Source organism: Pelophylax lessonae (genome assembly GCF_965119305.1).
Source record: "Pelophylax lessonae genome assembly, chromosome: 12".
Taxonomy (NCBI): domain Eukaryota; kingdom Metazoa; phylum Chordata; class Amphibia; order Anura; family Ranidae; genus Pelophylax; species Pelophylax lessonae.
Genome location: NC_138779.1, coordinates 27,917,230 through 27,939,856, shown reverse-complemented (window position 1 = coordinate 27,939,856; position 22,627 = coordinate 27,917,230). Strand labels below are relative to the sequence as shown.

General features: G+C 43.6%; 1 protein-coding gene across 1 annotated transcript in view; it reads left to right on the top strand.

Annotated features, from left to right (window-relative positions):
• LOC309568829 (uncharacterized protein) overlaps window positions 1-22,627 on the top strand; it is a gene marked incomplete at its 5' end in the record, with an annotated part of 291,543 nt that overhangs the window by 224,129 nt on the left and 44,787 nt on the right. Inside the window, 4 exons of the mRNA XM_082274615.1 lie at window positions 2,293-2,438; window positions 4,960-5,087; window positions 7,787-7,934; window positions 22,065-22,194. Of these exons, the coding sequence (XP_082130741.1) occupies window positions 2,293-2,438; window positions 4,960-5,087; window positions 7,787-7,934; window positions 22,065-22,194 (552 nt within the window). The remainder of the gene's footprint in view (window positions 1-2,292; window positions 2,439-4,959; window positions 5,088-7,786; window positions 7,935-22,064; window positions 22,195-22,627) is intronic.

Genomic DNA, 22,627 nt, shown 5'->3' with positions numbered 1-22,627 from the left:
CACCTGATCCCTGAAGTGATCACAGATGTCATGTGATCCTGCTATTGAATTCTCACAGTGGGACTCACCGTTGTCAGAAATTAATATTTTTTAATTAAGTAATTTTAATTGAGTTTTTTAAAGTTTTTTTGTTTTTTACAAACGATAAACAAGCCGTTCAAACATACGGACCAAAAGGCTCCATTAGTCCCCATTCACACTAGCATGACTTGTCAGGCGACTTGGTCGCCTGACAAGTCGCGGTGGGTCGCCTGCCATTGATTAGCACAGGACCCGTTCTAATAGGAGCAACACAAGTCGCTCCGACTTAGAAAAAGGGTCCTGTACTACTTTGGGGCGACCTGGAGCGACTTGCATTGACTTCAATGATATGCAGTCCGTGCATGTCGCGCCGAGGTCACCACAGGTCGCCCTGGCAAGTCGTGTCGCCCCTGTGTGAATGGGCTCTTACAGTGAACTATGGTCCAATAACGGACGTCTACAAAATAAATGAAGGTCAAGTGTCGAAAGGTTACTATGCACCAACTCACGACAAAAAGAACAGCTTGCAAAAATTACCATTTCGAGCTTACATATATAGTTGTCATGACAATCTATAACATGTAATGGGTATACGAATACAATAAAGAAAAAATACAACCATACTATGCTGTGTAATTGTATATTTAGTAAATGGTAACAGCCTCCATTATAACAAAAGGACGGTTGTCAGAATTTACTGATCAGTGGCTGCAGCCACCAATTAACATATGATTGTCCCTTCATTAGAAGCTGATCAAATAGCTGACTTCTGTTGAGCCAGGAGCAGCCACACACTGATTAAATATGTAATATGTAGTCCTGTGCCCAGCGCTCTGTGTATTATGCAGTCCTGTGCCCAGCGCTCTGTGTATTATGCAGTCCTGTACCCATCACTCTGTGTATTATGCAGTCCTGGGCCCAGCGCTCTGTGTATTATGCAGTCCTGTACCCATCACTCTGTGTATTATGCAGTACTGTACCCAGCACTCTGTGTATTATGTAGTCCTGTGCCCAGCGCTCTGTGTATTATGCAGTCCTGTGCCCAGCGCTCTGTGTATTATGCAGTCCTGGGCCCAGCGCTCTGTGTATTATGCAGTCCTGTACCCAGCTCTCTGTGTATTATGCAGTCCTGGGCCCAGCGCTCTGTGTATTATGTAGTACTGTGCCCAGCGCTCTGTGTATTATTATGTAGTCCTGTGCCCAGCGCTCTGTGTATTATGCAGTCCTGTGCCATTTGCCAATAAAAAAAAAAAAAAATGATGTCCCCGGATTTCATTTTAAAAATCTGGTCACCTTACTCTCTGCCCCCCCCCCCCCCCTCCAATCCTCATACTGTATGAGCACTGCAGCATACCTGTCTGACTGGCTCCTTGCACTGCTTGTCCCAGTCCAAATCTGAGCTCCTCTCTATAATAGATTGCAAGATGCTGATACCAAGTCAAAATTAGGTATTTACAATGCTTGTATTAAAAAAAAAAAATCTATTCTATTTAATGATTTTGCAGCTTTAAATAATACTTGGGGATTCTGCCATGAATGTCGTTGCAGTGCATTTTTTAAAATATATAAAAAACAACAGCTTTAGAAACAGTCAATCGATGTTGCTCTCGCAAGGCGATATTAGTATAGCCTAATGCAATGATCATTCTGCAACAACCCCATTCACACCTGGGCAATTTGAATCGCCAGCGGAATCACTAAAATTCTGCCCATGAGTTCAAATTGCAGAAAAATCGCAAGAAACGTGTGCAATGCCATTACTTCTTATTGGCACCCCAAAAGCAGGGCAATTTTACCAAGATTGTTGCACGATAAATCGCTCTGCAATTGTGGCAAATCGCGACGATTGTCGCTCGAAAAGGATCAGTGTGGTATTAAGAAGTAATGGCATCGCACACACGTCCCGCTATTTGCTGCGATTTGAATTTGCGGGCAGAATCACGGCCATTCCACCTGCAATTCGAATCGCCCAGGTGTGAACAGAGTCCCTCCATGGCGTTCCCCAGGCTGCATAGTCTAAGAATATAAATGAACTGCAGTTTATTTACATTGCAGTGCAGTGGGAAGTAAAGTGGCAGGGCCAAGGCCCAGAGCATAGTCTGCATTTATAGTCAGTGATCTAAAGCTGGGATTTATGTTTTAATGACAGATTTAAATTAATTTTCTTTATTTTGATTATGTTCTTGATTGCTTTTCACGTGCTTGTTGTTAATGGATATTTAATTGTAACCTCAAATATTCCGGTATTTTCCTCTTTGAACCCTTCTCCAGGTGCCCAGAGCTGTGTGTGCCAGGGGCGGAATCGTGCGTTCCAAGAATCAGACGGATCTTGTATCTGCCAGGTCGGATTTGTGTTTTATGATAACCGCCAACAACAGAGATCAGACAGCAGCAGTGATCAGGACTGCCAACCACAGGTACTGGAACAAATAATAATCCAGCGTGGGAGAAGTCATATTTGTGTAGATATAAATATAGTTACAAACGTATGTGGGTGCTATTTGTGGAAGCAATTACCAGACTGAAACATAAATACTCGAGTGCTAATTTATTAGGTCGTAAAAGGCCAGACAAGAAGAAAAGGAGCTTTGTTTAATAATTGCAGTGGTGCACAGTAGCCTATTATCTTTTACCACTTCTGGACCGGAAGGTTTTACCCCCCCATTAATGACCCGGCCATTTTTGGCGATTCGGCACTGCGTTACTTTAACCACTTAAGCCCCGGAAGATTTTACCCCCTTCCTGACCAGGGGGTATTTTGCGATTCGGCACTGCGTGACTTTAATGGACAATTGCGCGGTCGTGCGACGCTGTACCTAAACTAATTTGACGTCCTTTCTTTCCCACAAACAGAGCTTTCTTTTGGTGGTATTTGATCACCTGTGCGATTTTTTGATCATGCGCTATAAACAAAAAAAGAGCGTCAATTTTGCAAAAATAAAAATGAAATGAAATTCCCAAAAAAAAAAATATTTAAAGATCAAAATTTTTTAACATTTTCGGCCAATTTTTTTTATGCTACATATGTTTGGTAAAAAAAAATCGCAAAAAGCGTATTTTGATTGGTTTGCGCAAAAGTTATTGCGTTTACTAACAAAGGGAAAGATTTTTGTCATTTTTGTTGTTGTTTTTTTTAACGCGTAATGGTGGCGATCTACGATTTTTTTTGCGGTACTGCGACATTGCGGCGGACAGATCGGACCCTTGACTGACATTTCTGACACTTTTGGGGTTACCAGTGACATTTCTACAGTAATCAGTGTTATACATATGCACTGTTACTGTAAAATGACACTGGTAGTGAAGGGGTTAACTTTGAGAGGGAGGGGCTGTGTGTGTCCCTAGGGGCGTGATTCTAACTGTGATTGGCTGTGGCTTGAACTGTAGGAACAGTGATCAACGGTCCTACATAGTAGAACCTATGATCACTGTTTCTACACAGGGGAGAATGACAGGCGGCTTGTTTACATAAGCCGCCTGCCTTTCTCCCTCTCCACCGACGATCACCGAGTGACCGGCAGACATCGGGTCCGCCGGTCACAAGCGCGGGGGGCTCCGTGACCACGCGGGAGCGGGCCTCCAGCGGGGCGCGCTCGCTCCCCAGAGCCTCACAGGCTAGTGACGTACCCATACGTCACTTTGCCTGTGAGGGGCTGACCGCCGCAGTATATGTATTTGCGGCAGTCGGCAAGCGGTTAACTGACAATTGCGCGGTTGTGTGACGCTGTACCCAAATAATAAATTGGTGTCATTTTTTCCCCCACAAACAGAGCTTTCTTTTGGTGGTATTTGATCACCTGTGCGGTTTTTGTGTTTTGCGCTATAAACAAAAAAACAACAGCGACAATTCTGAAAATATATATATATATATATATTTTTTACTTTCTGCTATAAAACACAGCCAATAAATTAAATAAAATTCCTTTTTTAATCATTTTAGGCCAATATGTATTCTGCCACATATTTTTGGTAAAAGAAATCACAATAAGTGTAAACTGATTGATTTGCGCAAAAGTTAACGCGTCTACAAACGATGGGATAGATTTATGACATTTCTGCTTATTTATTTATTTTTTTTTACTAGTAATGGCGGCGATCAGCAATTTTTCGCAGGACTGCGGACAGATCAGACACCTAACTGACACTTTTGGGGGGACTAGTGACATTAATACAGTAATCAGTGCTAAAAAATATGCACTGTTACTGTATACTAATGATACTGGCAGGGAAGGGGTTAACACCAGGGGCGATCAAAGCGTTAAACGTGTCCCTAGGGGGTGCTTTCTAATTGTGGGGGGTGGATGGGCTTGCTGCATGAAAACAGAGACCTGTGTTACTAAATAGGAGGAACACAGGATCCCTGTGTTCATAACTGACAGAACAGCGGTCTGCTTTGTTTACAACGACAGACCGCCGTTCTGTCTCGTCAGGGATCAATCACGGGTGCCCGGCGGCAATCTCGGCTGCCGGACCCACTGATAGGCTTCCCCTGTGGGGAATGGGCACACGGCTCCGCTAGCGTTCCCGCGAAGCGACGTACAGGTACGTTATTTTCGCGGGACAGCGCCCATCTGCCGCAGTAAAACTATGGCGGCTAGTCAGCATGCGGTTAATCATCACTGGGTTTTTTTTTTTTTTTGCCCTACAAATGAAAAAAGACCAAAAATTTTGAAAAAAATATGTTTTTCTTAGTTTCTGATTCTGGTTTGCAAATAGGTAATTTTTCTTCATAATTTTGACCAAATAAAGAGAGTAAATCTCCCAATCAGAGGCACAGACAGCAATGAAAACTGTTCTATTCTCTCTCCACGTTATCCATAACTCAAAAAAGAAGGTTTGCCTTTAGTTACACTTTAATACTGTGAAACCTTTTATAGAAGCTCCTTGCAATTGTCATAAATGTTAATGGTAAAGTTAATACACTTCTTTTGTTTACAGGTGGAGGAACGCTGTTCTGCGGTTGAAGTGCGTCTTGCAGCCACACGAAAGTGTGTTCCCGCAGAGCAATATGACTGCACCCCATTCTGCGGCCCGCTGGGGGGAGAGCTTCGCGCTGAACTTGGAATGTCAGAACTTCTTTTTGCTTTATAACACAGTTACAATGTTAACACTCAAGAAGGATACCTTGGTTTTACTTAGGTCCACATCAAGCTAAATATGTGTTTATTATTCAACAATTATCATTTCCTGTTTATCAGGTGTTGGTATTTCTAATGTTTGAGCATTAATATTGGTATCAATGCTGCAACACATCCCTCCTCTCCAGAGTCGCCATCGGGGGGGGGGGACAGCCCATACACATGTAGGGAGCCCGGGCATTCTGAGGGGCCCGGCCACCCAGGCCCCCACCAATGAGACCGAGATGTTGTTGCTGTAGTAATTAGCAATTGCTAAAGCAGGGTGACCACAGAGTAAGCTGATGCAGCCGAAGGGATATCTCTTTACTGGATTGCGCTGTCTCTTTGCTGAATATATAAGGCTGTCTCTTTACTGGATTGGGATGTCTCTTTGCTGAATATATGAGGCAGTTTTGTTGTTGTAATGGGATGTCTCTTTGCTAAATATATGAGGCCACCTCTTTACTGGATTGGGATGTCTCTTTGCTGAATATATGAGGTTGTCTATTTGCTGGATTATTAAAGAGCTTAGTGGTGAGCTGGCAAAACCATTAACAGATTTATTTAACCAATCATTAGTAACAGGAGTCGTCCCGGAAGATTGGAAATTGGCAAATGTCGTGCCCATTCACAAGAAAGGTAGTAGGGAGGAATCGAGCAACTATAGACCAGTGAGTCTGACATCAATAGTAGGCAAATTCATGTAAACCCTATTAAAGGATAGGATTGTGGAACATCTTAAATCCCATGGATTGCAAGATGAAAAACAACATGGGTTTACTTTAGGGAGATCATGTCAAACAAATCTCATAGATTTTTTTGACTGGGTGACTAAAATAATAGACGGTGGAGGTGCAGTAGACATTGCATATCTAGATTTTAGTAAGGCTTTTGACACTGTCCCACATAGAAGACTTATCAATAAACTGCAGTCATTGAGCATGGACTCCCATATTGTTGAGTGGATTAGGCAGTGGCTGAGTGACAGACAACAGAGGGTTGTAGTCAATGGAGAACATTCAGAACAAGGTCATGTTACCAGTGGGGTACCTCAGGGATCTGTACTGGGACCAATTTTGTTTAATATCTTCATAAGTGATATTGCAAAAGGCCTCGATGGTAAGGTTTGTCTTTTTGCTGATGACACAAAGATATGTAACAGGGTTGATGTTCCTGGAGGGAAACGCCAAATGGAAAAGGATTTAGGAAAACTAGAAGAATGGTCAGAACTCTGGCAACTGAAATTTAATGTGGATAAGTGCAAGATAATGCACCTGGGGCGTAAAAACCCAAGGGCAGAATACAGAATATTTGACACAGTCCTGACCTCAGTATCTGAGGAAAGGGATTTAGGAGTAATTATTTCAGAAGACTTAAAGGTGGGAAGACAATGTAATAGAGCAGCACGAAATGCCAGCAGAATGCTTGGATGTATAGGGAGAGGTATAAGCAGTAGAAAGAGAGAAGTGCTTATGCCGCTGTACAGAACACTGGTGAGACCTCACTTGGAGTATTGTGCGCAGTACTGGAGGCCATATCTCCAGAGGGATATAGATACTCTAGAGAGAGTTCAGAGAAGAGCTACTAAACTAGTACATGGATTGCAGGAAAAAACTTACCAGGAAAGGTTAAAGGACCTTAACATGTATAGCTTGGAAGAAAGAAGAGACAGAGGGGATATGATAGAAACTTTTAAATACATAAAGGGAATCAACTCGGTAAAGGAGGAGAGCATATTTAAAAGAAGAAAAACTACCACAAGAGGACACAGTTTTAAATTAGAGGGGCAAAGGTTAAAAGTAATATGAGGAAGTATTACTTTACTGAGAGAGTAGTGGATGCATGGAATAACCTTCCTGCAGAAGTTGTAGCTGCAAATACAGTGAAGGAGTTTAAGCATGCATGGGATAGGCATAAGGCTATCCTTCATATAAGATAGGGCCAGGGACTATTCATAGGATTCAGATATATTGGGCAGACCAAATGGTTCTTATCTGCCGACACATTCTATGTTTCTATGGATTGGGATGTCTATTTGATGAATATATGGGGATGTATCTTTGTTGGAATGGGATGTCTCTTTGCTGAATATATAAGACCATCTCTTTACTGGATTTGGATGTCTCTTTGCTGAATATATGAGGCTGTTTCTTTGTTGGAATGGGATGTCTCTTTGAATACATGAGGCTGTCTCTTTACTGGATTGGGATGTCTCTTTGCTAAATATATATGAGGTTGTCTCTTTGTTGGAATGGAATGTCTCTTTGCTTAATATATGAGGCCATCTCTTTACTTGATTGAGATGTCTCTTTGCTGAATTGGGATGTCTCTTTGATGAATATATGGGGATTTATCTTTGCTGGATTGGATTCATTTTCATATATTAAGTTATAAGAGTGTTAAAATAAAAGTGGGTGCACTAAAGGACTCCAGTGGATGGATTCGGTGGGACAGTCAGAGGACGGGCCCCACAAAATGTTGGTGGTCAGGCCCGGAGGGGCCCCAAAATTTCTGATGGCTGCCCTGCTCCTCTCTGTGTAAAGTCTCAACAATGGGTTGTAGCACAGTATACACCACACACTGACCTGTACAGGAAGTAGAAGCCGGTGCTCTCTGCCAATTTCAGCCTATCTATTTGTTTTGTGCAGGTGTCACTGTGCACAGTACGTCTCTGCAGAGGAACTCTGTGACCAGTTCTGTCTGATAAAGGCGCCCAAGATATCCATGAGTTTTGCTTCCAATGGACAGTTTCTCCTACAGATTGAGGATTCGGAGAGGAGAAGGAGTAGAAAACTGGTGGGTTCAAAACCGCTATTAACCACTTCAGCTCCGAAAGGTTGTACCCCCTTCCTGACCAGGCCAGTTTTTGCGATTCGGCACTGCGTTGCTTTAACTGACAATTGCGCGATCGTGCGACGCTGTACCCAAATCAAATTGATGTATTTTTTCCCCACAAATAGAGCTTTCTTTTGGTGGTATTTGATCACCTCTGCAGGTTTTATATTATGCACTATAAACATAAAAAAACAATCCTTTTTACTTTCTGCTATAAAACATTCCCAATAAAAAAATAACATTTCTTCATAATTTTAGGCCAATGTCTATTCTGCTACATATTTTTGGTTAAAAAAAACCCCCAATTGGTGTATATTGATTGGTTTGCGCAAAAGTTATAGAGTCTACAAACTATGGGATAGATTTATGGTGTAACGGATCAACCGGCACCCAGACTGGGTACCTCCGTTGACGGATGCTCCTAGTGCTTCCCGTGGGCTCCAAGCACTTCACTAGACACCATAACCACCTCAGACCCCACGAACCGCCACAGCTTGGTTGGGGTCTCACTGTCTCCTACCCACCCTGGACCTTCGACAAGGCTCCAGGTTCCCGAGGGTGACCCTCTCTTTCCCCATAGAGTGAAGCAGGAACAAGCTCTTACACAAGCTCTTACAAGAGCTTAGTGATTATCCAAGGGAGTATGAAGAGCATAGCAATCCCTTATAGCAGGTTCCCCCAATGAGAGACAGGACTCTAGATTGAGGGTGAAGTAGAACTCTTTATTGAACAAGAAACAGACTTTTATACAGTTTTCCCCCCACAAGGTTACCGCCCAGGTGGACCTTGGGAGAACAGGACATGACATTCACAATGCAATGAAAACAGAGTTTTACACTCCCATACAGTGTACACAATCACTCCCCTCTGCCTGATTATAGTAGCATATGCAGATGAAAGTGTATACAGGAACAGAATTAACCACTTAAGCCCCAGAAGATTTTACCCCCTTTCTGACCAGGGCCTATTCTGCGATTCGGCACTGCGTGACTTTAACGGACAATTGCGCGGTCGTGCGACGCTGTACCTAAACGAATTTGACGTCCTTTTTTTCCCACAAACAGAGCTTTCTTTTGGTGGTATTTGATCACCTGTGCGATTTTTTGATCATGCGCTATAAACAAAAAAAGAGCGTAAATCTTGCAAAAATAACAATATTTTTCACATTTTTTTTATATGAAATTCCCCCCAAAAAAATGTAAAAATCAAAATTTTTTAACATTTTCGGCCAATTTGTTTTATGCTACATATGTTTGGTAAAAAAAATCGCAAAAAGCCTATTTTAATTGGTTTGCGCAAAAGTTATCGCGTTTACTAACAAAGGGAAAGATTTCTGTAATTTTTGTTGGTTTTTTTTTTTAACGCGTAATGGCGGCTATCTGCGATTTTTTTTTTTGCGGTACTGCGACATTGCGGCGGACAGATCGGACCCTTGACTGACATTTTTGACACTTTTGGGGTTACCCGTGACATTTCTACAGTAATCAGTGCTATACATATGCACTGTTACTGTAAAATTACACTGGCAGTGAAGGGGTTAACTTTTTTGAGAGGGAGGGGTGGTGTGTGTCCCTAGGGGCGTGCTTCTAACTGTGATTGGCTGTGGCTTGAGCTGTAGGAACAGTGATCAACGGTCCTACGTAGTAGAACCGTATGATCACTGTTTCTACACAGGGGAGAATGACAGGCGGCTTGTTTACACTAGCCGCCTGCCTTTCTCCCTCTGCAGCGACGATCGCCGAGTGACCGGCGGACATCGGGTCCGCTGGTCACACGCGTGGGGGGGGGGTCCGTGACCACGCAGGAGCGCGCCTCCGTGGGAGCGCGCTCGCTCCCTAGACCCTCACAGGCTAGCGACGTAGATCTACATCACTCTGCCTGTGAGGGGCTGACTGCCGACGTAAATAGTCATAGTCGTGCGGCAGTCGGCAAGTGGTTAACCTAAACTAATTATCTTGCCAATGCGAGGTCATTAACATTTAACAATGGGACAGGCACAATCCACATTCCATTTCAATACACAAATAATAGGGAAGCCTGTCTGGCATGCAGGGACATGGAATACACACATTATTTAGGAATCAGACTTCATGGCAATGGTCTATAACAGTCTAAGTCTCCCAGTGTGAAGTGGGGATAAATCTTCATATTTCTATATGGAGATATTGCTGACAAATATTACTGTCCTATCTGAAGCAATTCAAACCATTAATTATCTGTCTTTCACTCCCAGTGACGATGAACACCGTCACATATGGACTTGGACATGGACACGTCATTCTGCCTTTCCTCTGAATGATCGGTGGGTCCAGGCGGCCATTGTGGACGTCGCACCCACTGATTGGCTCCAGCTGTGTCCAATCACACTGGAAGCGGTACTCTGGGGGGGGGGGGGGGCATGTGTGTGCCCCAGATTGCATGCATTAAATCATGTACATGTACATGATTTTGCACAACCGGGCCGCCCTCCCGCGGTATATATGCAATAAGCGGTCGGGAAGCGGTTAATGAACAATTTCACTAAATGACCTTCTTAAGAAATGTACCTTCAGACAATACCTTTTTGTAGTCTAAGCAGCCTATAGAATCCAGCCTTGGTAAAGTAGGGTTCCTCTGTTGGTGGGGTACTTGGTCCTATCATGTTAGCCTAGCTAAAGGCTATATGCGCTCATGATTTAAAGTGGCTGTAAACCCTTACATGTATCCACTGAGAGCCACTAGGTGGAGCTGTGACCTTTGACCTCTGAGACCATGCCTCCTGACCTTTGACCATTGGAGTGGGCCCATGACCCACTTCCTGAGTCCAAACCCTCTCCTGTGTCTGTACCGGCAATAAGGCAACCTAACTCCAACCCAAACCCTAACCCCTAACCCTATGCATTCGTTTTAAATGCCTAATTTTTAAAGTTCAAAGTCCAGAATTTATATAGATTGTCTGAGCTGACAGAAAAAAGGGGGCGGAGAGCTGAAGTTACACTCTGCAGAGCTCAGTGAGGAGAGCTCTGACAGCTGATTGGAGGGAAGGGACACCCCCCCCCCCCCTTCACTCAGCACACAGGAACAGAGCCAAGGCTGTCAGTCAGGTGGAGGTCCCTCTCCCATCACCATTTTTCTCTTGGTGTCAGGAACACTTGTCAGAAGTGATTCATGCAGATGGCAGAGGAAGGAGGCAGCAGACAGAAATTACACTGAGCTCTTACTTGGGACAAGTACACAATATAGGGGGACGTGCTTGTTCATATTTCAATATTTCAATATTGAATATCAATATCCAATATTTCAAAGCGGTCATTAAAAACAACAAACCAGGTTATATATAGCCAATACTTCCTTAAAGAAGAATGCATATTTAATGAAATTCACTCCTTCCTTTTCACCCTTGGATGGTTTGACTGATGTTTATGTTGTAAAAGACAGACTATCTTTACTTCCCCATATTTAAAAAAAACTCTTTAGGCCCTTATGGTTGCTACACAGGTCATGAGAAAATGGAATCCCACTGGCTGATAATACCTGCAGACCAGGCAGAAGCAGGTGTCTCCTATTTCTATATTCTGCCAGTGGGGTCACTGATGAAAGTTCAGGTGGCAAGAAGATAGAACACAAAGAAGGCACTTCTAAGTGCAGCAAAACAAGAATTTAAATTGTTTGTAAACCGCTAGACTTTTTTTTTTCTCTTACCTGCAAGTTAATGTCCTAGTGTGATAGTAATCATCGCATACTAGCACATTATGTGAAATTTACAAAAGAAGTAAGCATTCAAGCAATGCAATGTCATTGCTGGAGTCTGCTTCCATCTTCACCCATCTTGCTTCCAGGTTTGCGGACTTCGGCTCTGTGACTGGCCTGGAGCCGCGATGACATCACTCCACGCGCATGTGCCACCAATTTCAGGGCTCGGAAGGAACAACATGGGTGGTCGTTCCTTCAGAGCGCATGCGTCAGTGATGTCACTGGCTGAATGAACAGTAAATATCTCCTAAACGGTGCATGTTTCGGAGATATTTACACTACCTATAGGTAAGCCTTATTATAGGCTTACCTATAGGTACAATTTAGTGATGGAACTTTGCTTCTTCTTTCTTTTGCTCCATGAGTATAGACTCCCCCCTATGTTTTTTGCTTTTTATTCAATAATTAAGCCTTTTCCTCTTATTGTTTGTCCCAATTTACTCAGTGTTCCCCTTTTTTTGTCCCATTATTATGTAGCACTGCCCCCTAGGGTTTACCATTAGCAACTGATAGCAGATACACGGCATTAACAGTTCTTGGCTCAGACAATGAACAATCCAGGGGATGTGTTTTTTTGTATTTTATTTTAGAACTTGGATGGGAGAAGGGATGAGTGGGATACTCCAACTTGAACTATGTACGATTCCTGATGACAACTAACTGTAGAATGCGGCAAGGCCGCTGCTTCACCTTGCCACTGAAGTGAAGATAAAGAATATGGACTCACACTTTAATTACTCTTCAGGGTCTAACATGGTACCCCCTTTCTCACTGACTGTGTGTGCTGACCTTCTGTCCACTGACACCCTCCTGGAGTGGTCCCCTTCCTGGGCAGACCCCTGGATAGCTCCCTGGTACTCACGGTCACGGACACTGTTTTTCCTCAGTTCGCTCTGCCACTTGCTCCACTGTCAGTATCCACAGGACCTCTTGGCTCAGCACCACACTTCTGGTCCACTAGGCCGACCGCCAGTGACCACCTTCCTCAGCAACAGGAGGAGAGACAGCTGTCACCCTCCTCCTAGGACCTGGCTTCCCGCACAAAGACACTCTGTCACATGTGCACGTGGCTTTTATAACGTATCCCAGGATGCACCACTGCTTGTGCCTACCCACTAGGACAGTCATAAAAGCCTGTGTGTCTCTGGCTGGGTTTCCTCCACTGTCCAACAGGCTCCCCTATTGGATACAGTGTGGACACTCCCTCAGACCAAATTAATCACACCTGGACACATGCAACAGCCCCAACTGTAAATCTTGCTCCCTGATAAGCAGAAAGCACATAACTTTAGCCTGCAATTCTGCTGATAAGCAGCCAGAATCAAAATTATGCTACCTATCTAGCACCTGTCTAGGAGGGTGCTACAATTATTATTCTTTTTTTTTTATATTCCCGCCCTTAGTCCCACCTTAGTTACTATATAAACCTTCCATCTGTCCTTGATCCATGGCTATGAAGAAGGAGCTAGTGTACGCACTCCGAAACGTGTCACCCCCCTTCTGACATCACACCTGGGTGTTTGCATTCCATGCTGGCTTTAGGCAGTTCAACGGATCTTTCTGCTTGCCTGACACGCCGCTCCACACCACTGGCTGGATAGGAGACACGCTGCTAGGACAGTCATGGGAGAACTTCTCGCTGGGCGTCTTTCTTAATCTGATGAGCCTGTACTTATATCACCTCTTTTAAGTGTTTTTATTTGTTTTTAGCACATTAACGTCTTTTTTTACTGCACTTAGAAGCACCTTCTGTGTGTTTTATTTTTCTACTAGAGCTTGCTTTTCTCTTATGGAGTTCTGCTGACGTGCATCTCAAGACACCTGCCTACTGTTCCTTTGTCCACATCATGATTTACACGTTGAACTTGGCCCTTTTCCACTGCATGGAACCGAACGGTTCGGTTCGCTTTTGTGCTTTTCCACTGCTGGTACCGCATGGTACGGTGTAGGAACGGTTCGGTAGGGTACGGCAGCGCTTTTCCACTGCATGGAACTGAACAGTACAGCTTGCTTAAACAGTACCACCTCGGTTGTGGTTCCAAGATGGCCGAATCGGTACCATATCCCACAATCCTTTGCATGTAGCCTTGACTGTTTGTCACTACTAGCCACTGATTGGTCAGAGAATCGTTGTTATCCCACCCACTTTATTTTAGTGGAAAAGCAAACCATACCGAACCATTCCAACACCGTACCATGCAGTGGAAAACCAACAGAGCCAAGCAGGGCTGAGTGGAGCCGAGCCGGTACTTGCAGTGGAAAAGTGTGATCTTTGGAGGGTCCTTTTTTGCCAAGAGCACCCTATATACAACTACTTTCAGATCCCAGGGAAAACCTCCCAGCTGATGGCACATGTCCATACCTGGCAGATGGAGGGCAGCAGTAGAGTGTATGAGGTCACCAAACTCTCAGTTTCGGTAGAGTCCATATCTTATTACTAAACCTGATTTCTTATTCGTAAACCTGATTATCAAGTTGATGCTGTGGCATTCAAACTTTCTCAGTCATTGACCTGGAAAAAGTATTCAAATCAGGTTCTGTTTTCCATGCTTGTCAATACACAACACAATTTGCTATTTATTGATTCTTATTCACTTAGCGCAGCAATATTATTTATACATTATTTCAGGTGTTTTGTGTTTGGCACTGATTGCTTGCAGCTTTGTGCACATCACTTGTATTGTTTGGATAGGGGTTGCGCTGATTATTTTTACTTTCTAATACACAACACAGGCATCCCCTGAAATTCTCACAGCACTGGTTTCCTATACCCTGCTAATATTTGTACTGGAAATGGAGGCTCCATCTGTGAGATTTCACTGTAGGAATTTATCTCCAGCCCCTCCAACAAGCCAGCAGTAAGGAGATCACTCCCTCTCCTTTAGTTTCTGCATTTGTTTATTCCGTAGTATAGAGAATTCATTCATTGAGGGGCGATAACATTGTTTGGCTGCAGCTAAGGATTCTGGTGGAGACATCTTGCCCTTATAGCCTTCAAGAGATGCAAATTAGCTGGTATTAATTATTTTTTGTAGCATGAAATCACAACAGAATTATTTAGGTCCCTTTCAGATGGGTGTTTTGATCAGGTCCACCTGTCAGTCTTTCAGGCAGACCTGATCGGAAGGTCCATTCATCCCTATGGACAGGCAGGTGTAAATTAACTTGTATCCATTTACACCAGCCTACCATAGAGCAGGCTCTGCCCGTGTCTGCTCTCCAGATACTGAGCGGACACGGATGTATCATCCACCTGATCTGCTGTGATCAGCAGGGTATCAGCTCATAGATCCCCCAGCTGATCACTACAGAATCTGCCCCGTGTGAAGGTGGGTCTAAAGGCAAAATAAAATGACATATACATTATATTGTCAAAAGTATTGGGACACCTGCCTTTACACACACATGAACTTTAATGGCATCCCAGTCTTAGTCCGTAGGGTTCAATATTGAGTTGGCCCAACCTTTGCAGCTTTAACAGCTTCAACTCTTCTGGGTAGGCTGTTCACAAGATTTAGGAGTGTGTCTATGGGAATGTTTGACCATTCTTCCAGAAGCGCATTTGTGAGGTCAGGCACTGATGTTTGACGAGAAGGCCTGGCTCGCAGTCTCCGCTCTTATTCATCCCAAAGGTGTTCTATCAGGTTGATGTCAGGACTCAGGTTGAGGCCAGTCAAGTTCCTCCACCACAAACTCACTCCTCCATGTCTTTATGGACCTTGCTTTGTACACTGGTGTGCAGTCCTGTTGGAACAGGAAGGTGCCATCCCCAAACTGTTCACAAAAAATTGGGAGCATGAAATTGTCCAAAATGTTTTGGTATGCTGACGCCTTAAAAGTTCACTTCACTGGAACTAAGGGGCCAAGCCCAACCCCTGAAAAACAACCCCACACCATAATCCCCCCTCCACCAACTGATTTGGACCAGTGCAAATCCCTATTACAGGAGGTGTGTTACTGTCTGGATCACCAAGTGAAAATAAAGAGAAGCTTAAAAATAAAAAATGCAATTACTACATTTACACATTGGTAAGCTCCAATATATTAGATGTTTGTTTTTTGGTTTAATGCCACTTAAAGTATAGCCCCACCAATGGTAAAGCGGAGCTCCACCCAAAAGGAGAAGCTCCGCTTCTTTGCTTCCCTCTCCGCTGCCATATTTAGCCCATTTTGGGGGGAGTGGGTACCTATCCCCACTTCCGGAGGACCTTGCCGCAGACCTCCCTGCAGGAAGTTCGGCCCCCCTTCTCCTTGGCGCATGTACAGTAGGGAACTGGCTGTGAAGCCGCAAGGCTTCACTGCCGGTTTCCCTTACAAGGAATAGCGGGGGCAGCACCTGAAAGCCGACTGAAAAATCGTCTGGGGTGCCGACCTCGCGGGACCCCTGGACAGGTAAGTGTCCTAATATTAAAAGTCAACAGCTACAGTATTTATAGCTGCCGACTTTAAATTTTTGGAGGGGGGGACTGGAACTCCACTTTATATCACATAATTGTGTGCATGCAGATGATGCAGTACTTTTGCAGCTCTCTAGGTGGCATACTTTGTTTGCAAAAGCATTTAGTCTGCTAGGATTTAGTGTGAGACAATAAAAAATATATAAAAAAAAAAGCAGCACTTTTTATGTACTTTTTGTGTTTGTATATTTACACATATTGCATGCTGCTCTTTCCAAACCACTTAAGTGCTGATAGCTGACCTTTTAGAGTAAAAAAAATATTATTTACTCTTAAACAGGTTCTGAAATGTCTTTTATGTTCAGTTGCCTTTGTCAGAAAAACAATAATGCAAAAAGGTCATACTGTTAAAGGGGTTAAAACTAGAGTGTGCAAAATCTGGTGCCCCTGTGCATGGTAACCAATCAGCTTCTAACTTCAGCTTGTTCAATTAGACTTTGACAAAAACAAAACTGGAAGCTGATTGGTTTCTATGCAGAGCTGCACCAGATTTTGCACTCTTCAGTTTTAGTAAATCAATACCAAAGTGTCCAGTTCACCTGAAACTGATATTTTGTGTACCCGCTGGGATGTTAAGCCAGCTCTGTGACTTTTTATTCAGACTTACTGGTTTTTGTATATGTCAGAAATGAATTGAGACACTCCATATTATGACGTGTACTGATTATGGCGATCTACCATTACAATCCTTTTGCAATTGGCTGTAATGCTGTGTTAGGAGGATAATAACACCAGTGCTGTATCCTATTTACATGTATGTACACAAGATACAGTATCTCACAAAAGTGAGTAAACCCCTCACATTTTTGCTAATATTTTATTATATCTTTACCCTCAGCTTCTTGAGCAAGGCAGTGGTTGTCTTGGAGGTGTATTTGGGGTCGTTATCATGTTGGAATACTGCCATGCGGCCCAGTCTCTGAAGGGAGGGGATCCTGCAATGCTTCAGTATGTCACAGTACATGTTGGCATTCATGGTTCCCTCAATGAACTGTAACTCCCCAGTGCCGGCAGCCCCAGACCAGGAAACTCCCACCACCATGCTTGACTGTAGGCAAGACACACTTGTCTTTGTACTCCTCACCTGGTTGCCGCCACACACACTTGACACCATCTGAACCAATAAGTTTATCTTGGTCTCATCAGACCACAGGATATGGTTTCAGTAGTCCATGTCCTTAGTCTGCTTGCCTAAAGCAAACTGTTTGCAGGCTTTCTTGTGCATCATCTTTTGAAGAGGTTTCCTTCTGGGATGACAGCCATGCAGACCAATTTGATGCAGTGTGCGGCGCATGGTCTGAGCGCTGACAGGCTGACCTCCCACCCCTTCAACCTCTGCAGCAATGCTGGCAGCACTAATACTTCTATTTCCCAAAGACAACCTCTGGATATGACGCTGAGCACGTGCACTCAACCTCTTTGGTTGAGAATGGAAAAGCCTGTTCTGAGTGGAACCTGTCCTCTTAAACCACTGCATGGCCGTGGCCACCGTGCTGCAGCTCAGTTTCAGGGTCTTGGCAATCTTCTTATAGCCTAGGCCAACTTTATGTAGAGCAACAATTCTTTTTTTTCACCTCCTCAGAGAGTTCTTTGCCATGAGGTGCCATGTTGAACTTCCAGTAACCAGTATGAGAGAGTGACAGCGATAACACCAAATTTCACACACCTGCTCCCCATTCACACCTGAGACCTTGTAACACTAATAAGTCACATGACACCGGGGAGGGAAAATGGCTAATTGGGCCCAATTTGGACATTTTTACTTAGGGGTGTACTCACTTTTGTTGCCAGCAGTTTAGACATTAATGGCTGTGTGTTGAGTTATTTTGAGGGGACAGCAAATTTATACTGTTATACAAGCTGTACACTCACTACTTTACATTGTAGTAAAGTGTCATTTCTTCAGTGTTGTCACATGAAAAGATAGAATAAAATATTTTCAAAAATGTGAGGGGGTGTACTCACTTTTGTGAGATACTGTACATGGTGGTCTCTAAATGTTTCTTGGAACCATCTACTTGACTTGGCTTTTTCTTCTTTGTCATTTTTATTACTGTCTTTGTTGTTGTTTTCTACTCTCAAAATTTCTAATAAAAACAGATTTAAAAAAAGAAAACAAAGAAATTAATTGAGCCTACTTTTGGCCAATGAATGTCTCTGTATTAGTTCATGGATATTGATTAAAACTAGAAACGACATTTGTACCCAAACACTTGTATCTCTTTAGATGATAATCTCAAGCAGCCACCAGAAAGACACAATGGAGTTTGTTTGACATACAGATAGCAGAATCATCCAGAAAACAACATACATTAGCTATCATTTTTGAAACTGGCCTAAAAAAATGAGAACCGGTCTCTCTGCCTGTCTTTCATTCATGTGGTCTAGAGTTAGGCAATCCCAACAGACTTCTCAGAATGATCACTGAACATTCCAGGACTGGGACAATCGGAAGAGCACAGTGTGTTTGTACAAATACCAGTTTTTAAAGGAAAAGCACATAACTGTAAGAACCCATTCACATTAGCGCGACTTGTCAGGCGACTTGTCAGCCTGACAAGTCGCGCTTGGTCGCGGTCCATTGATTAGCACAGGACTCATTCTAATAGGAGCGACACAAGTCGCTCCGACTTAGAAAAAGGGTCCTGTACTACTTTGGGGCGACCTGGAGGCGACTTGCATAGACTTCCATTAGGTGAAGTCTCTGCAAGTCGCGCCAAAGTCGCGGTGCACAGCGATGCACGCGACTTCACAGGTCACCCCCCAAAGTCGTGTCGCGCTAGTCTGAATGGGCTCTAACAATAGTATAGCAGATAATGGCTGGGGATCTTACCTAACAGCTTGGGCAGATGTCGCTCTAGCAGTGATTTCTCAGGTTGTTGGACCTTTACCTTTAGTATACTAGAACAACGATTTCTGGTGTTTTATGACCTCTGCCTCCAAATCCTATAACACCTTATGTTCTGATGCTGTATGAGGTGTGTATCATCTCATACTGCATATTACACTGACTAAGCTGCATTAATACATACTTGCCAACTGTCCCATTTTTGCCGGGACAGCCCCATCAAATAGTAGCCTGTCCCGGTAATTGACATTGTCCCGGCAAGCACCCGTTAATCTGGCTGCCTGTAAATGCCCATTACGGGCAGCTGGTGCCGGTAAAAAAATGGTTGCGGGCTGACATCGTAACAGCGCATGCAGCGTTCCGACGCCTGCCGGCTCGAGAAAGCTTGTACAAGCTCGGCTCGGCGGGAGCATGCACAGTCATGTAATGGTGCCGCCTGGCGACATTTTTAAATCAAAGGCACTCGTTCTCGGCAGCGCCTCGCCGGGGGCGGCCGCCACAGCAGAGCAGAGAGGGACCCCTGGAGAGTAAAGAAACAATCACAGACATGAAGGTAGGTAGGATGAAAGCAACAATCTTATGTGCAAAAATATCCGATAACATGACATGTGAATAAAGTGTCAAATGTGCTCAGGTGTGACCATACAAAAAATGTAATATGTAAATATAAATAAAATGCAAGGTGTAAACAAGTAAGATAAAACCTAATTATACCAGATAGTATATTTAGGTTTTCTTGTACTTATTTGCACCTTGCACTTTATTTATATTTCCATATTACATTTTTTGTATGGTCACACCTGAGCACATTTCACACTTTAGAATTGCAGGGAATTGTGATGAGAATTTTAAACTTTAGGCAGAAGTAGTGCAGCTGAAAGGGAGGATCATTCCAACTCTGCTACTTTGGCCTTAATTAGAACCTATAATCTGATGATAAGTAGGCGCAGATTAATTATGCTGAGTGGACGGAGCTTCAGGGAAGTGGGTGTGGTAAGTAATTGATAGCTGTGCTGCAAAGTGTCCCTGGAAATGTTTTTCAAATGTTGGCAAATATGTTACTAGATAATCTAATACAGTTTACAATACAAAGAGAGAGCAAAAAGCATCAAGTTAACCACTTGCTGACTACCTTATAGGAGATATACTGCTGCAGGGTGGCCACGGTGCGCAAGATAACGTGTACATATACGTGATCCTGCATTTCCGGATATCGGGTGCGAATGCTTTATAATGAATGATTATACACAACGGGAGCCGATCAGTGGGTACCACGGCTCAATGTCCGCTGGCACCCACCGATCGTTCAGTACAGAGGCAGAGCAGCAATCTGCGTATGTAAACAAGGCAGATTGCCATTCTGTCAGTAAGACAGGGACACAAGATCCATGTTTTCCTCTAGTAAAAGCACCCCCCACACTGTAGAAAAACACTGGCTAGGCACACCCTTAACCCTTTGATTGCCCTAGATGTTTAACCCCTAACCAGCCAGTGTCAGTACAGTGAAAGAAAACGAATAGCAGGGCACTGAGCAGTACACTTACATAGAAGTTAGCATGAAACATCATGGACAGGGAACACCTGAGACCAAGCAGCTATAATCAGTGTGAAGCTTTAGGCATCACTAAGTAAACAGAGAAGTTACCATGAAACAGCATGGATAGGGAACACTTGGGACCAAGCAACTGTAATGCTTGTGAGACCGTAGGCATCACTGGGTAAACAGAGACCGAGGATGACAGGGAGCCGGCCAGCTCCAAGTATGGATATTAGCAGTGGCCTTCTAGGCTGCACACGAGGATGACAGCTGTCAAAATGCCTGGTAGATGTCGGGTTGGGGAGGGGGGTCTGTGCATGACAAGCTTCCAGGGCACTTGCCCTCTTCTTCAAATGACATCCACCAGGCAATTTGACAGCTGTCATCCTCATGTGCAGCCTAGAACGCCCTTGCTAATATCCATACTTGGAGCTGGCTGACTCCCTGTCATCCTCGGTCTCTGTTTACCCAGTGATGCCTACGGTTTCACAAGGATTACAGTTGCTTGGTCCCAAGTGTTCCCTGTCCATGCTGTTTCATGGTAACTTCTATGTAAGTGTGCTGCTTATTTTAATAAAATGTTTTTTATTTGATACTGACCTCAGCGCCCTGCTATTAGTTTTCTTCCACATTGAGGTGATCCTACCCAGATCTCCTGCAGGAGCTGCAGTGGTTCCAGTCTCAGGTCCCTTCTCCTGTTCATCTATCCATCCAGTTTGTCATCCATTCCTCTACCCTGTTGATGATCTACAGATACAGATGAAAGTTCCAATGGACCAAGGCACTTCTCCTTGGAGCGCTGTATGTACTGAGCACTTCCACACTTTTTGGATTCATTAGTACATTGACAGTGCATAATTTTTAGCACTGATCACTGTATTAGTGTCACTAGTTCCAAAAAAAGTGTCAGTGTCCGATTGTCCACAGCAATATTGCGGTCCGGCTATAAGTTGCTGATCGCCACCATTACTAGTAAAAATAAATAAATAAATTCCAAAAAACTATCCCATAGTTTGCAGATGTGATAACTTTTCATCAATATACGCTGATTGGGATTTTTTTTTTTACCAAAAATCTGTAGCAGAATACATAGTGGCCTAACATGAGGAGCAAATTAGATTTTATACATTTTGTTATTGGATATGTTTTATAGCAAAAACTAAAATATTATGGGGTTTTTTTTTCAAAATTATCTGTCTTTTAATATGCAAAAAATTAAAATCGCAGAGGTGATCAAATACCACCAAAAGAAAACTCTCTTTGTGGGGAAAAAAAGGATATAATTTTTATTTTGGTGCATTTTTTGCATGACCACGTCAAATAACGCAGTGACGTATAGCACAAAAATGGCCTGGTCACAAGGGGGGTAAATCTTTCAGAACTGAAGTGGTTAATAACTTACAGCAACCAATCAGAAATCATCTCTTCGGACATCTGGTTACTGTAGGTTAGGTTACCTACTTTTGGTTTATTGGATATGTTGCAGTTACATGCACATCTTTTTCCATATCTTCCAGGAGGTGCTGAATGTTCTGGGTCCGGATCACATCAGGAACAGTGAGCGAGTGCAGCTTGTAGTCTTTGCCTCCAGTGGAATATTTGGTGTAATAGTTTCCAGTGCCCAGGTCATTGAGGCATTTCTTACAGGTCAGTTAAAGGAGATGTGCAGGATTTAATAAAAAAAAAAAACATATATAGTCACCTTTGTGGCTGCAGCATCGATCTGATGCTGCAGCTGTCACCTCACCAGCTCTAAGACCCGAGAACTGAGCAATCACATAAACACTGGGCTGTGCAGGGGGTGAGAGCGGCTGGCTTAGGCTCTCAACATTGAATTTTCCACCTCGTCAAATCAGAGACTGCTTTGTATTCATGCAGAGAATGCAACGCATTCTCTGAATGGTGCCTGTGCAGAGCAGCCGACCTCCTGTATTCATAATGCATCAGGACACGGAAGTAAGTGGAGATCACTGGAGTCAGCTTCCAGGGACATCAGCCAGGTATGGTCAGGGGAGGACTGGGCCAGGGGGGCCATTGCCCCCTGGGTCACTCTGATGCCCTGTAAAAAGGCTGAACTGCT